Consider the following 16,899-nt stretch of genomic DNA (forward strand, 5'->3'; position numbering starts at 1 on the left):
TGGCCCAACGCTTGACGACTCCATACGTGGCGGGTTCTATTTCCATGTATGCTTTCAGACCGGGAGTGGGATCTTTTGCAGTCAGGAAATAAACACAAGAAGTTTGTTCCTACATGCTATGCCTGGATTGATTAAATCAGGATACACCGCAGAGTAGCAAACTGTTCAATTAGCATGCTCACACTTATGCACTTTTAAGGGTATCCAAGGACAACACTTGATTTATTCTTAGCCTTGGAAGAAAAAATATGAAGAAAAGGCAAAAAATAAGATTAAACAAATAGATGTAGGCGGAAGGTATTACCTGTGGTCCAACCCTAGCCTCGTACTAGCACACTGGTCTTGCGAGGTTACATAAAATAGGTTTAACTATCTATGCAAGCTCACAAGCTCAGTGTGGTAGCACGAGGCTAGTCCACCCCTAGAGATGAGTATCAAACCTGACCCCATTCCTCCTTCCTCACCCTGGCAGCCCCATCCCGCCATCGTTCCTCTCCTCCATCTTTCCCATTACAAGTCATTTTAGCAGGGTGGGAAATACATTGCTGCTCTGTTTATTTCCCCTCTGCCGGGATAATGAAAGAGACCATCAGCATTACTCGAGTGCCCCTCGCCACCGGAGGCGATAAGTCACAAACAACCATTAAACAAGTTACACACAGTGGCATCTGCCCAGATGTGCTGTGCTAGGCTAGCCCTGTTGTTTACACATATAGAATAGAGTAATCTATGGCCTGGCTTCCTGACAAAAACTAAGCCTAGTTGAAAGTACTTTTAAATCCAGGACTAGGATTAATCTGTGAATGGGAAACCATCCCCGTGGGCCTACTTTCTGAATATGACTATGAAACTGTTGCTAGAACTGACACCAACCAACCTATGTCAACTCAGTTTAGTTGGAAACTGAGTTTATGAATTGGGAGAAAACGCCCATCATTTTCAATTAGGATTTATTCTTATAATTTCAATAAACTCTCAGTTAACTCCATGGTGTTGACTTGGTTCAAATGAATCGTCCCTGTTGAATCCATCGACACTACACCACAGAACAGTACATTACAGTACATTATTGCATAATAAAGCCTTGTATCAGTGTACAAGCATCACATTGTGATGATTTTGCAAAAATATAGGAATCATGGTTACTGATCCGTAAGACAAGACATTGTATTCAAGTACAGTAAGTAAAGTAGTACAGTGAAGTACAGTAAGTAAAGTAGTACAGTACAGTAAGTAAAGTAGTACAATAAAGTAGTATAGTACAGTAAGTAAAGTAGTGGGGTAAGTAAAGTAGTACAGTAAAGTAGTATAGTACAGTAAGTAAAGTAGTACAGTAAGTAAAGTAGTACAGTAAAGTAGTATAGTACAGTAAGTAAAGTAGTACAGTAAGTAAAGTAGCACAGTACAGTAAAGTAGAACAGTAAAGTAGTATAGTACAGTAAGTAAAGTAGTACAGTAAGTGAAGTAGTAAAGTAGAATAGTAAGTAAAGTAGTACAGTAAGTAAAGTAGTACAGTAAAGTAGTATAGTACAGTAAGTAAAGTAGTACAGTACGTAAAGTAGTACAGTAAAGTAGTATAGTAAGTAAAGTAGTACAGTAAATAAGTATAGTACAGTAAGTATAGTACAGTAAGTAAAGTAGTACAGTAAAATAGTACAGTAAGTAAAGTAGTACAGTAAAGTAGTATGGTAAAGTAGTACAGTAAAATAGTATAGTAAGTAGTACAGTAAGTAAAGTAGTACAGTAAAGTAGTATAGTAAAGTAGTACAGTAAAATAGTATAGTAAGTAAAGTAGTACAGTAAAGTACTACAGTAAGTAAAGTAATATAGTACAAATAGTACAGTAAAGTAATATGGTATGTAAAGTAGTACAGTAAAGAAGTGTAGTACAGTAAGTATAGTACAGTAAGTAAAGTAGACAGTAAAGTAGTATAGTACAGTAGTACAGTAAAGTAGTATAGTACAGTAAGTAAAGTAGTACAGTAAGTAAAGTAGTACAGTAAAGTAGTATAGTACAGTAAGTAAAGTAGTACAGTAAGTAAAGTAGTACAGTAAAGTAGTACAGTACAGTAAGTAAAGTAGTACAGTAAGTAAAGTAGTACAGTAAAGTAGTATATTACAGTAAGTAAAGTAGTACAGTACGTAAAGTAGTACAGTAAAGTAGTATAGTAAGTAAAGTAGTACAGTAAATAAGTATAGTACAGTAAGTATAGTACAGTAAGTAAAGTAGTACAGTAAAGTAGTACAGTAAGTAAAGTAGTACAGTAAAGTAGTATGGTAAAGTAGTACAGTAAAATAGTATAGTAAGTAGTACAGTAAGTAAAGTAGTACAGTAAAGTAGTATAGTAAAGTAGTACAGTAAAATAGTATAGTAAGTAAAGTAGTACAGTAAAGTAATACAGTAAGTAAAGTAATATAGTACAGTAAGTAAAGTAGTACAGTAAAGTAATATGGTATGTAAAGTAGTACAGTAAAGAAGTGTAGTACAGTAAGTATAGTACAGTAAGTAAAGTAGACAGTAAAGTAGTATAGTACAGTAGTACAGTAAAGTAGTATAGTACAGTAAAGTAGTATAGTACAGTAAGTAAAGTATTACAGTAAGTAAAGTAGTACAGTAAAGTAGTACAGTACAGTAAGTAAAGTAGTACAGTAAGTAAATTAGTACAGTAAAGTGGTATAGTACAGTAAGTAAGTAAGTCAACAACGCAGCCACTGCCAGCTAGCCTACTTCAGCAGTACTGTATCATTTTAATCATTTTAGTCAATAAGATTCTTGCTACGTAAGCTTAACTTTCTGAACATTCGAGACGTGTAGTCCACTTGTCATTCCAATCTCCTTGCATTAGCGTAGCCTCTTCTGTAGCCTGTCAACTATGTGTCTGTCTATCCCTGTTATCTCCTCTCTGCACAGACCATACAAACGCTCCACACCGCGTGGCCGCGGCCACCCTAATCTGGTGGTCCCAGCGCGCACGACCCACGTGGAGTTCCAGGTCTCCGGTAGCCTCTGGAACTGCCGATCTGCGGCCAACAAGGCAGAGTTCATCTCAGCCTATGCCTCCCTCCAGTCCCTCGACTTCTTGGCACTGACGGAAACATGGATCACCACAGATAACACTGCTGCTCCTACTGCTCTCTCTTCGTCCGCCCACGTGTTCTCGCACACCCCGAGAGCTTCTGGTCAGCGGGGTGGTGGCACCGGGATCCTCATCTCTCCCAAGTGGTCATTCTCTCTTTCTCCCCTTACCCATCTGTCTATCGCCTCCTTTGAATTTCATGCTGTCACAGTTACCAGCCCTTTCAAGCTTAACATCCTTATCATTTATCGCCCTCCAGGTCCCCTCGGAGAGTTCATCAATGAGCTTGATGTCTTGATAAGCTCCTTTCCTGAGGACGGCTCACCTCTCACAGTTCTGGGCGACTTTAACCTCCCCATGTCTACCTTTGACTCATTCCTCTCTGCCTCCTTCTTTCCACTCCTTTCCTCTTTTGACCTCACCCTCTCACCTTCCCCCCTACTCACAAGGCAGGCAATACGCTCGACCTCATCTTTAATAGATGCTGTTCTTCCACTAACCTCATTGCAACTCCCTCCAAGTCTCCGACCACTACCTTGTATCCTTTTCCCTCTCGCTCTCATCCAACACTTCCCACACTGCCCCTACTCGGATGGTATCGCGCCGTCCCAACCTTCGCTCTCTCTCCCCCGCTACTCTCTCCTCTTCCATCCTATCATCTCTTCCCTCTGCTCAAACCTTCTCCAACCTATCTCCTGATTCTGCCTCCTCAACCCTCCTCTCCTCCCTTTCTGCATCCTTTGACTCTCTATGTCCCCTATCTTCCAGGCCGGCTCGGTCCTCCCTCCCGCTCCGTGGCTCGACGACTCATTGCGAGCTCACAGAACAGGGCTCCGGGCAGCCGAGCGGAAATGGAGGAAAACTCGCCTCCCTGCGGACCTGGCATCCTTTCGCTCCCTCCTCTCTACATTTTCCTCCTCTGTCTCTGCTGCTAAAGCCACTTTCTACCACTCTAAATTCCAAGCATCTGCCTCTAACCCTAGGAAGCTCTTTGCCACCTTCTCCTCCCTCCTGAATCCTCCTCCCCCTCCCCCTCCTCCCTCTCTGCAGATGACTTCGTCAACCATTTTGAAAAGAAGGTCGACGACATCCGATCCTCGTTTGCTACGTCAAACGACACCGCTGGTTCTGCTCACACTGCCCTACCCGGTGCTCTGACCTCTTTCTCCCCTCTCTCTCCAGATGAAATCTCGCGTCTTGTGACGGCCGGCCGCCCAACACCCTGCCCGCTCGACCCTATCCCCTCCTCTCTTCTCCAGACTATTTCCGGAGACCTTCTCCCTTACCTCACCTCGCTCATCAACTCATCCCTGACCGCTGGCTACGTCCCTTCCGTCTTCAAGAGAGCGAGAGTTGCACCCCTTCTGAAAAAACCTACACTCGATCCCTCCGATGTCAACAACTACAGACCAGTATCCCTTCTTTCTTTTCTCTCCAAAACTCTTGAACGTGCCGTCCTTGGCCAGCTCTCCCGCTATCTCTCTCAGAATGACCTTCTTGATCCAAATCAGTCAGGTTTCAAGACTAGTCATTCAACTGAGACTGCTCTTCTCTGTATCACGGAGGCGCTCCGCACTGCTAAAGCTAACTCTCTCTCCTCTGCTCTCATCCTTCTAGACCTATCGGCTGCCTTCGATACTGTGAACCATCAGATCCTCCTCTCCACCCTCTCCGAGTTGGGCATCTCCGGCGCGGCCCACGCTTGGATTGCGTCCTACCTGACAGGTCGCTCCTACCAGGTGGCGTGGCGAGAATCTGTCTCCTCTCCACGCGCTCTCACCACTGGTGTCCCCCAGGGCTCTGTTCTAGGCCCTCTCCTATTCTCGCTATACACCAAGTCACTTGGCTCTGTCATAACCTCACATGGTCTCTCCTATCATTGCTATGCAGACGACACACAATTAATCTTCTCCTTTCCTCCTTCTGATGACCAGGTGATGAATCGCATCTCTGCATGTCTGGCAGACATATCAGTGTGGATGACGGATCACCACCTCAAGCTGAACCTCGGCAAGACGGAGCTGCTCTTCCTCCCGGGAAGGACTGCCCGTTCCATGATCTCGCCATCACGGTTGACAACTCCATTGTGTCCTCCTCCCAGAGCGCTAAGAACCTTGGGGTGATCCTGGACAACACCCTGTCGTTCTCAACTAACATCAAGGCGGTGGCCCGTTCCTGTAGGTTCATGCTCTACAACATCCGCAGAGTACGACCCTGCCTCACACAGGAAGCGGCGCAGGTCCTAATCCAGGCACTTGTCATCTCCCGTCTGGATTACTGCAACTCGCTGTTGGCTGGGCTCCCTGCCTGTGCCATTAAACCCCTACAACTCATCCAGAACGCCGCAGCCCGTCTGGTGTTCAACCTTCCCAAGTTCTCTCACGTCACCCCGCTCCTCCGCTCTCTCCACTGGCTTCCAGTTGAAGCTTGCATCCGCTACAAGACCATGGTGCTTGCTTACGGAGCTGTGAGGGGAACGGCACCTCAGTACCTCCAGGCTCTGATCAGGCCCTACACCCAAACAAGGGCACTGCGTTCATCCACCTCTGGCCTGCTCGCCTCCCTACCACTGAGGAAGTACAGTTCCCGCTCAGCCCAGTCAAAACTGTTCGCTGCTCTGGCTCCCCAATGGTGGGACACACTCCCTCACGACGCCAGGACAGCGGAGTCAATCACCACCTTCCGGAGACACCTGAAACCCCACCTCTTTAAGGAATACCTAGGATAGGATAAAGTAATCCTTCTCACCCCCCTTAAAAGATTTAGATGCACTATTGTAAAGTGGCTGTTCCACTGGATGTCATAAGGTGAATGCACCAATTTGTAAGTCGCTCTGGATAAGAGCGTCTGCTAAATGACTTAAATGTAATGTAAATGTAAGTAGTATAGTACAGTAAGTAAAGTAGTACAGTAAAGTAGTAGTACAGTAAGTAAAGTAGTACAGTACAGTAAGTAAATCAGTAGAATAAGTAAAGTAGTATAGTACAGTACAGTGAAGAGTACATGGTCACATCTCTGGCCAACAGGATTAGTACCTGTCTGGGAGATACTATACTGTACTACAACGCCCCACAAAGTCACTTTGGGGCTGCCTAAAAAAAGACTGGATGAATAATGATATGAATTCATAAGGATGTGTTCTCCCCTTATCAGAGGTTATTACAGGCTAATGAGAGTCAAACCACACTCATGTAGGAGCCACTCTTCCCCTGCCCCCCTCTTGCCTTCAGTGAAATGAATATAAACTGCCTGCCTCGCTCCTTTTTTTAAGGAAGAGAAAAAAAGAGCAAAGAAAAAAGCATGAGAATGTCGAGTTTTGAACTGTTCAAAAGCATTAGTTAGCGAACGCCAGCTCAGTCAAAGGAGGAGATGTGTCGCACATTAACCTTCATGGGGTCTAGTTGCGGTTGCATGCTCAATTGATGCTGCTAATTGAAATGTAGAAGGAGGGAGGTTGGAACTGACTTTGACTGGGGTCTTATTTGTCCTAACTTTCTCTTTGACGGAGGGCTGTTTTGTTGCTTGTTCCTCCCCTCGTGTTTTAGTGGCGGTGGTGTTTGTTAAATGCTGCCATGCACGTCTGATCTGCACCATAAAACACCTCTATTGATCCCTGGTGAACTTTATCCATCCCCCTCTCTCCATCCTCCTCTCCACTCTCTTCATTGTCCTCCCCCCATTATTCTCTCACCATCCTCATCGTCTCCCTATCCGCCTCTCCCTTCTCTCCATCCGCTCCCTTTTGCCGTCCTCCTCTCCCCTCTCTTCATCCTCCTCTCCCTTCTTTCCATCCTCCTCTCCCTTTTCTCCATCCTCCTCTCCCTTCTCTCCATCCGCTCCCTTTTGCCGTCCTCCTCTCCCCTCTCTTCATCCTCCTCTCCCTTCTTTCCATCCTCCTCTCCCTTTTCTCCATCCTCCTCTCCCTTCTCTCCATCCGCTCCCTTTTGCCGTCCTCCTCTCCCCTCTCTTCATCCTCCTCTCCCTTCTTTCCATCCTCCTCTCCCTTTTCTCCATCCTCCTCTCCCTTCTCTCCATCCGCTCCCTTTTGCCGTCCTCCTCTCCCCTCTCTTCATCCTCCTCTCCCTTCTTTCCATCCTCCTCTCCCTTTTCTCCATCCTCCTCTCCCTTCTCTCCATCCGCTCCCTTTTGCCGTCCTCCTCTCCCCTCTCTTCATCCTCCTCTCCCTTCTTTCCATCCTCCTCTCCCTTTTCTCCATCCTCCTCTCCCTTTTCTCCATCCTCCTCTCCCTTCTCTCCCTTCTCTCCCTCTCGTCCTCCCCTCCCTACATTTCAGCAGAACGCATGTCTATGGATTTCAGCTACATACCCAGCGGAATGTACATATGAGGGAAAATACATAAAGAGGATGGAATATAGGATATATACTGTAAGTTGACATTGTTTATACGCCATCAAATCCAATCAACTAGACACAAAACATCTATAGCTGTGAGTGGAGGCCACTTATCAGTCCTCATGTGTGTGAAGAACTCTATCAAGCAGTTTGGCTCAGTCAGATTCCATGTTTCCATGGTGTCCACTAGTTCCTGACTCACGCTTGTCTGAGTGGACTAATCCATTGCGGAGGCCAACGGGGATGGCACACCAGTATCACCAGTAGTACATTTACCATGAATTACCCTCATTTCTCATCTCCAATGTTTATTTGCTTACGCTGATTTCTGTTAATGCATTCAATATATGATTATTACACTCTGCCATTGTAGGAGTGGACACGTCGTTTGCAGAGGGCACAACCTGGGCTATACAACTTTTGGTTTAATTTCATTCCAATTTGTTCATTGTCTTTTGTTTGGAGCAGTCCTGTCAATCTTGAGTAAGGACACGCACCTAATTACACATAGAAGTAGGCCTAGGCTCCCTGGTTTGCACGCAAATGTAGGCTTATAAATGTGCCCGTTTGGATATGTGGTACTGTTTCTGATTGTCTTAACTCAACGTCACTGAGCTTCTCAAAGTCATTTTTATCTTCGCCTCAAACAGCAAGTAAACAAAGTCTGTTTTTACATCCATTGAGAATGACAATAGTGCCTCAACGTAGCCTATTTGAAAAATCTTTCCAGCTCTCTCCCTTTCACTCATAACTCAGCATCAAAGGGGGAAATAAATGTCATGCTCTGATCTGGTGGAAACATCATAAAAAAAGGCCTACCTGATTACTTGCACAAATAGCCTACAGCTGTGTCTGTCTGTCTGGAATTCACTGGTGTGGGAAACTGAGGGACAGAATATTTTATACAATGTTGCAAGTTTGCTAGCACCCAGCTTTGCCCAAACCTAGTTAATAGTTGATACACTGTTTCAAGTTCCTTGCAGACAGGCCATGCGTAGCCAATGTGATTTATAAGATGTTTATTTTTCTCAGGATATTTTCTGCCTGCAGGCTGCAATGTTTTTATTTGTTGGCTTTGTGTAGGGTATTTTTACAGATTGGCAATGGCAATAGATGTAACTTTTAGATTTGTATCATTTTAATTTAGATATCATTTTGATTAACCACACGACCAGACTTTATTATGAATTAAATGAAACTGTTCCATGAAAATGTGCATATGAAAATCTTAACTGGCACGCAGATCAGTAGAAATGGTACGATGTTTGAACTCCAAATTTAAAAGTCTGCCGACCGCTGGTGTAGCCTGTTATCGGCAACTTCAGGAGCTTAAAGGCAGAATCTGCGAAGACCAGCAGCAACGGGCAGAATTTGTTTTTCTTCTTCTGGTTAGGCTATATTGATCTCTGGTTCCCTCTTTAATAATTTGTATGTCTTCATTTTTAATCGCAGTGCTTAAAGCATCAGACAAGCTCAGTAGCCTACCTAAAGCTGATATCTTTTTTTTATCATGAGCATGGCCTTATTTCTATTACAGCATGTTGGATGACTGTCATTCATATTCTATTCGCCAAGTTCAAAGTAACCTCGATAGGTTTAGGCTACTACATGATACTCACATTTTCCCTATACCCATCATGAGGTTGCCACAACCTAGCCTATGAATGAAATTTTACAACGCAGGTGAACACAAGTCGAGAATTTTTTTTTTTTGATGACAGACAGGGACACAAGGACAGGCACTGACACATTCAATAACGCCTTGCACACTCTTGCCTGCATCTAGTTTATCTACGGTGTAATCATTATTCCAACAGTTGCAAACAAGAGTTTTTATCGCCATTTCATTTGCTTCCATATTGAAAACCGTTCAACTATTGTCTTTCTCTTTGAGTCAACTACTCAACACATTGTATACACTGCAGTGCTAGCTATCTGTAGCTTATGCTGTCACTACCACATTCATTCTCTGATCCTTTGATTGGGTGGACAACATGTCAGTTCATGCTGCAAGAGTTCTGGTAGGTCGGAGGACATCCTCTGGAAATTGTCAAAATTACTGTGCAAGCCTATGGAAGTGGGTAGGAATCAAGAGCCTCCAAGGTATTTGTCCTGAAGTCAATGTACCAAGAGGAGGACGGGAGATACCTGTCTACCGGCTACAACATGGTGCTACCCTACAGAGTGCTGTTGAGGCTACTGTTGACCTTCATTGCAAAACAGTGTGTTTAAATCAATTATTTGGTGACGAGAATATATAGTATAGTTTTTTCGAAAAAGGAAACTTTATCATTGTTTTACAATTGTATTTTTATGAAATTCACTGAGGAGGGTGGTCCTCCCCTTCCTCCACTGAGGAGTCATATACATACGTACGGCGCACATGCGTGCGTACACTACGACCAACTCACCGGTCTCAGACAGCAGCTTGATAGACTCCAGAACGCGTTCGGTGTAAACACCTGGCTCGTAGTTCTCCATCTCTGCATTGATGATGTGAACGACGCGGGCCGCCCGACCCCTGATGGCGCCTGCCGTGCGGTCCAGGGTGTCCACGTCGCCTTCCTGCAGGGCAATCACGCACTTGTTCACGTCCTCCAGAATGTGGTTTTCTGTGGGGTAGAGATAAAGGGAGGGAGGGAGAGAGAGAAAGAAAGAAAGAGAAGGAGAGAGAGGGAGGATAGAGACAGAGAGGGAGTGGTAGAAAGAGCGAAAGGAGAAGGAAAGCAAGAGAGAGTGGGAGAGAGAGAGAGCGAGAGGCGCGGTGGGGGAGGGGGGGTCAGTTTGGTGTTCATTAGGCACAAACATGCTTCATGGATGGGATAGCTTAGTAACTTGAGGGTCAACTGCTGTTTGATAATAAAAAAAGAGTGAAAGTCCAGATTTCATTGCACAATCCTTCTAACCCTTTCATTGACAAGAGTCCTTGTGGACGACAATATAGACAGTTGCAGAATGAGGTGGTAGTCCTTCAAAAGACTACACCGCAGAGTTTCCCAAACTCGGTCATCAGGACCCCAATGGGTGCAGGTTTTTGTTTTTGTTTTGCCCTAACACTACACAGCTGATTCAAATAACCAAAGCTGTATGATTAGTTGATTATTAGGGCAAAAACCAAACAAGTACCCCATGTTGGTCGTGAGGACCGAGTTTGGGAAACAATGCTACCATAACGGTGACCTGTACTGCGTGTGTGAACATGTATGCTCACGTGTGTGTGCGTGCTCGCATCTGTGTGTGTGTGTGTGTGTGTGTGCATCAGCATACTGTATGTGTGTGTCAGCATGTGTGTGTATGTGTATTCCACTCTGTTGAAAGTGAGTCATTTTGAACCAGGAACCTGTATTCGTCGCCTCTGTTACCCAGACTACTGTAGCATTATTAACAAGCTCCATCAAAGTAACATAGTGAGTGGGTGACCCCATCAAGGTCGTCCGCCGTGAGGGTGTTGTCCCCCCCCCCACGTGGCCAAAAGTAGTGCACTACTGTATATAGGGAATTCGGTGCAATTTGGAATGAACCCTAAACAACCGTTAACTTCCCTGGGAAAGCACGTTTTTGTCCTGGAACTGCGTCAATAGCTCCTTACCCATTATGGCCTACAAAGCTTAAATCCTGTAAAAGCAGAGAATATTGTGTTCAACCGTTGTATCTCCTAATGACTAAATCACTTAATAATCATGGTAATCTGTATTCAATTAGATCACAGTCATCATCATTAGAAGCCTTGCCGGTATCGACAAGAAAGCTTTCTCCTTTCTCTAAATGGGAGCAGAAACCATGTCGGATAAATGGTGGAAAAACACTGCACTTACCTGTACACGGTACACACACACATATTCTACTTCATCATCTCGGGCTGTATGTATCAAGCGTCTCAGAGGACGAGTGCTGATCCAGGATCAGGCCATGTGATCCAGGCCTGTCCATGTGATCTTTTTCATTTTAAACGGAAAAGGTCAAACGGATTCTTTAATCAACCCTCCGAGACATTTAATACATACGGGCCCCAAGTGTCAAGAACTATTATACAATAAACAGTTAGAATCCGAGAGACTATATGTTGGTTGCAGTGGAGGCTGGTGGCAGAATCTATAGGAGGACAGCTAATTGGAATGGCTGGAAGGGAATTATTGGAACAGAATCAAACGTGGTTTCCATATGTTTGATACCGTTCCATTTATTCCATTCCAGCCATTACAATCTGCCTGTCCTCCTATAGATCCTCCCACCAGCCCCCTCTATTTGGTGGCGGCTCAGTTGCAACTAGTTTTAGTGTTAAAAAGCACTTCCTTTTAACAGTGTACAACATTGTACAGTATTTTCTAATCTTTCCCAATTCCATACCTGACACGGACAGGAAGTCATCCACAGAAGTGATATCGTCGACGGCCTCGGTGAGGATGCGCACCTGCTTCTCCCATTGGTCCTTGAACACGTCCATGTTGTCCTGGGCAACCTTGCTCTGAGGCCGAGCAGCTAGGGTGAGGGCCGCGTTGATCACCTGGGTGGTAGAGAGTGAAGGTTGAGAGAAAAGGTGTGTGTGTGTGTGTGTGTGTGTGTGTGTAGGACCACCACAATTAAGGGGATCTCCAAATCCAGTCCTGGAGTGCATACAGTACAGGTCGTGCAGGGTTTTACCCTAGCCCAGCACTAACACGTCTAATGAAGACAATCCTATAACCGTTCTCCTTTCCAGACTGCAGACCATGTCAAGTGGAACCAGGTATGTTATTGCTGGGCTGGATTATGACCTTGTACCTCTCCAAGACTCCTGACTTCAAACCCTTTACCTAGATTAAAAGACTGAAGTGCCTCCTAAGGAAATACGACTAGCTCGAGGCCACGGCCAGGACTGTACTTCAACGATTAACGCCCTTGCTATACACATTAGAGTAATTAAGTAAGTAAGAATCCTTGCACGAGCCTCGGTACTCCCGCTAGATAGAGTGGAGGATGTTAAATGGACCGCGGTACAGTAGGCTACAGCACAGTGGACTTCCCTTTCTGCAGTCGGTTTCCTTAAGCACATTAAAGGGACAGTACACCCACATTGAAAATGACATGACCGCCATTACCCATTGTGCAGTCTATAGTCTACAGACTAGGTAAGACAGCAATCCACGCTTTGGTTTCGTTTTTGTCGTTTTGTCAAGATGTCATTTTGTAATGGGGGACGACGGGGGGGGGGGGGTTCTCTGGGTACGTTTCCAGCAGATTGAACAGCAGGATCGTTTGGGAAACTTTTGCCTTGTTTTCTACATACGTATGGTGCTATCAATTCATCCAGAACGTTAAAAAAAAAGAAGTCCATTTGCTTGTTAAAGCTTGGAAAACAAGGTAAAAAATAGATATATTTTAAATATGCCTGGGGTAGGTTGAGCGGTTAAGGCCGTGGGCCCTAAGCACATATGCAATCCCTGCCTGTGTGGGATTGAATCCTGGACCCACCGGCCTTCCCACTCTGTTCCATGCATCTTTCTACCATTTAATATCGGTTTGAATCAGGAAAGAACACGTTTAAAATCGTACTTTTAGCTCAATTAGCCTGAAAGAGTCTGATCTGGGATCAGGGTTTGACAGCCACTAATGATGCCTGGCATCAAGCAAAGCCAGTCATCTAATACACTAAACTTACACACACACTCATCTTACGTAACCCTCCTTTTTTTGTTCTATTCCCTGTTCTCTTTCGTCTTTAACAACACCCCCTTGTCAAACCGACCTCCTGTCAAAACACAAAAATTAAAAAAAAGCACTCACACACCTGAGTCATCTTATTGCATGTGTGTGGGAATAATGTGATTGCTTAAAAGAAAAAGATAAAAAACTCGCGCCACGCTCTTGCTCGTATCACGTTTTTCATTCAAGCTCACGTGTCGGCCTCTTGGCCCTCGACAGGGCTTTTTTCAAAATGTCAAAACAACCATCTATTTTGCCCCCACCTTTTTTTTCTTCTTTCTTTGAGTCACTTATCCTCTATTGCTCTGCGCTTTCTCTATGTTGAGCCGTTGCCAAGGAAAAGCGACAGCTGGCAACTTAAAACTTGCCACCTTTTCCAAAATTGTCTAATGCCTTGACTCAGTGGAGGTCTCGGTGGGTGCAATGTGGCTGCTTGTCGGGCCCCGTGTGAGTCTTCGAGAGGCTAGCACCTTGAATGTTAAGAACTGCCCCTTCCCTCAATCCCTCCTTTCTCTCCTTTCTTCACTTCCATTAGTGAGCGCAGGGTCCCCTGTGAAAATGCCCCGAACCTTAACCTTGGAAACAACGTATCGATTGCCACCTACTCCTCTGTTAAACATCCAGAGGAAGCCCGCTCCGGGAGGCTAGAGCCATCTGTATCTCTTTCCTATACCCTTCCCTCTCTCCTCTTTCTCTCTGTGCTCCCCCTTTTTCCTCCTCTCACTCTGTGCTCCCCCTTTTTCCTCCTCTCACTCTGTGCTCCCCCTTTCTTTCCTCCTCTCACTCTGTGCTCCCACTTTCTCTCCTCCTCTCACTCTGTGCTCCCCCTTTCTCTCCTCCTCTCACTCTGCGCTCCCCCTTTCTTTCCTCCTCTCACTCTGTGCTCCCCCTTTCTTTCCTCCTCTCACTCTGTGCTCCCACTTTCTCTCCTCCTCTCACTCTGTGCTCCCCCTTTCTCTCCTCCTCTCACTCTGCGCTCCCCCTTTCTTTCCTCCTCTCACTCTGCGCTCCCCCTTTCTTTCCTCCTCTCACTCTGCACTCCCCTTTCTTTCCTTCTCTCACTCTGTGCTCCCCCTTTCTTTCCTCCTCTCACTCTGTGCTCCCACTTTCTCTCCTCCTCTCACTCTGTGCTCCCCCTTTCTCTCCTCCTCTCACTCTGCGCTCCCCCTTTCTCTCCTCCTCTCACTCTGCGCTCCCCCTTTCTTTCCTCCTCTCACTCTGTGCTCCCCCTTTCTTTCCTCCTCTCACTCTGTGCTCCCACTTTCTCTCCTCCTCTCACTCTGTGCTCCCCCTTTCTCTCCTCCTCTCACTCTGCGCTCCCCCTTTCTTTCCTCCTCTCACTCTGCGCTCCCCCTTTCTTTCCTCCTCTCACTCTGCGCTCCCCCTTTCTTTCCTCCTCTCACTCTGCGCTCCCACTTTCTTTCCTCCTCTCACTCTGCGCTCCCACTTTCTCTCCTCCTCTCACTCTGTGCTCCCCCTTTCTCTCCTCCTCTCACTCTGCGCTCCCCCTTTCTTTCCTCCTCTCACTCTGTGCTCCCCCTTTCTTTCCTCCTCTCACTCTGTGCTCCCACTTTCTCTCCTCCTCTCACTCTGTGCTCCCCTTTCTCTCCTCCTCTCACTCTGCGCTCCCCCTTTCTTTCCTCCTCTCACTCTGCGCTCCCCCTTTCTTTCCTCCTCTCACTCTGCGCTCCCCCTTTCTCTCCTCCTCTCATTCTGCGCTCCCCTTTCTCTCCTCCTCTCACTCTGCGCTCCCCCTTTCTCTCCTCCTCTCACTCTGCGCTCCCCCTTTCTCTCTTCCTCTCACTCTGCGCTCCCCCTTTCTTTCCTCCTCTCACTCTGAGCTCCCCCTTTCTCTCCTCTCACTCTCACTCTGCGCTCCCCCTTTCTCTCCTCCTCTCACTCTGCGCTCCCCCTTTCTCTCCTCCTCTCACTCTGTGCTCCCCCTTTACTCCTCCTCTCACTCAGCGCTCCCTCTTTCTCTCCTCCTCTCTTTTTCTCTCTCCCTCCCAATCGCTCTCTCTGCCCTCTCTCCCCCCTCTCTCTCTGTGTGTTCCTTTGGACATTCTTTTTACCCACACAGACACACCCAGTACTGAGATAAAGGACGCTGCCTGTGCCCAAACAAACTTGCCTACTGGCAAAGTTGCGTACTAGAGTTTTACTACTCTGTTTTCCTCACCATGTACCATTACTGTATGGGTTTTCTTTAATCATTGTTAAAATGTTGCTTTTAGAGTATAGTGATTCAGAGAGATATTTCATAATATATGCTTACTCTATTCAATGGCACTTCCCAATGCAATGGCGTGGCAACCAAATAATACCAAATAATACAGCATGTACCAAATAATACCAAATAATACAGCATGTACCAAATAATACAGCATGTACCAAATAATACAGCATGTTTTAAAAAACAACAATAAATGTGAAAGAGCTGAGCCGGGTACCTCCAACGGGAGGTGCTAATACCAGGGTGGTGTTCAGTAGGGCGTACCGTCACAATCCCATTTTGCAACGGGGCAAAACACCAATTGGTTCAGGTAGGTCACCCTCCCCTCGTTTCACTCATTCTCAAAAGCGTATTTCCTCTCTACTAAATAGGATCCAGGACACCCAGTGAGGGGATGCCTACCTGTGGGCAGAGGCTGTCGATCTGGGTGGCGGCCATGCGCACCAGCTTCACACCCTCCTCGTTGTTGGAGATGGAGCAGGCCAGGTTAGCCACCTGTAACAAGAGAGAGAGGACACAAAGACTGAGCTGCTGTTTTTGGCATGTTCGTTAGGCGGTAACAAACGTCAGACGAGGCATAAGTTCTTCAATGGGTATTTCAGGACGACGACGACAGGCTTTTAAATCATGTTCTTTCTCCCCCACGATGCACGTACCCTTGTTATTACCATGAGCGGTGGTCTGTTTAGCGTTCACCCGAAACCCTGCACAATTTCCTCCACTAACACTCGCACTGCTTTACCTCTTGTAATGTTTGCAGATAGTGCCTCCTGAAGGAGGCTGTCTCCGCCGCAGCCTTAACTCGTGTCTGTAGCTACCTGTTCCCGGGGGCAGGGGATTTAATGCTTGGCTAGTCAAGGAAATGTTGGGGCAAAATATGTACCGGGGTTTAGGCTTGCTCATCTGTTTGATTGGTATTTGTTATTCCCCTGTGTGAGTGTGTGGGTGTCCCCCCCCCACCCCTCTCTTCGTTGCTCTATAATTTACCAAAAATATTTGAATTATTTAGATCACATATGGACTATAATGTGAGTTTTCCACTAGTCTATCTCAAGGGCATATTTTTCTGAGAAAGAGGGAGACATAAAGAAACTGAGAAAAAAATAGAGAGATTGGGGCATAGAAAGACCAGCTTTCTTCTGTCCTACTGTGCTGACAGCACTGCTGTTAAGATGGTGGCAGGGTGAGGAGACTGTACTAAATTAATCCTTGTGAGTGGCAAACCCCCTCCGCCGCTCTCCACTCCTCTACCACCCTTTACTCCTTCCCTCTCTCTCTCCCTCTCTCCATCATTTCTGCAATAAATTATTATTCAGATCGCCATACGCTCTTAGAATGAAAGGTGCTGTCTAGAACCTAAAAGGGATCTTCGGCTGTCCTCATTGGAGAACCCTTTGAAGAACCCTTTTGCTTCCAAATAGAACCCTTTTGGGTTCCATGTAGTCCCATTTCCACGTAGGGCTCAACATGGAACCAAAAAAGGCTTGTACCTAGAACCAAAAAGGGTTCTGCTATAGGGAATGCTATAGGTACCTTTTCTCTAAGAGTGTAAGG

General features: G+C 45.9%; 1 protein-coding gene across 2 annotated transcripts in view; it reads right to left on the reverse strand.

Annotated features, from left to right (window-relative positions):
* The window catches only part of LOC118370746 (catenin alpha-2), a 724,633-nt gene that overhangs the window by 65,360 nt on the left and 642,374 nt on the right, over positions 1-16,899 (reverse strand). For both annotated transcript variants that reach the window (XM_052486587.1, XM_052486588.1), the window contains exons 10-12: positions 15,748-15,840; positions 11,778-11,934; positions 9,842-10,042 (exon numbers count right to left, since the gene is read on the reverse strand). In XM_052486587.1, the coding sequence (XP_052342547.1) occupies positions 9,842-10,042; positions 11,778-11,934; positions 15,748-15,840 (451 nt within the window). The remainder of the gene's footprint in view (positions 1-9,841; positions 10,043-11,777; positions 11,935-15,747; positions 15,841-16,899) is intronic.

This window comes from Oncorhynchus keta, chromosome 29, assembly GCF_023373465.1.
Source record: "Oncorhynchus keta strain PuntledgeMale-10-30-2019 chromosome 29, Oket_V2, whole genome shotgun sequence".
Lineage (NCBI taxonomy): Eukaryota > Metazoa > Chordata > Actinopteri > Salmoniformes > Salmonidae > Oncorhynchus > Oncorhynchus keta.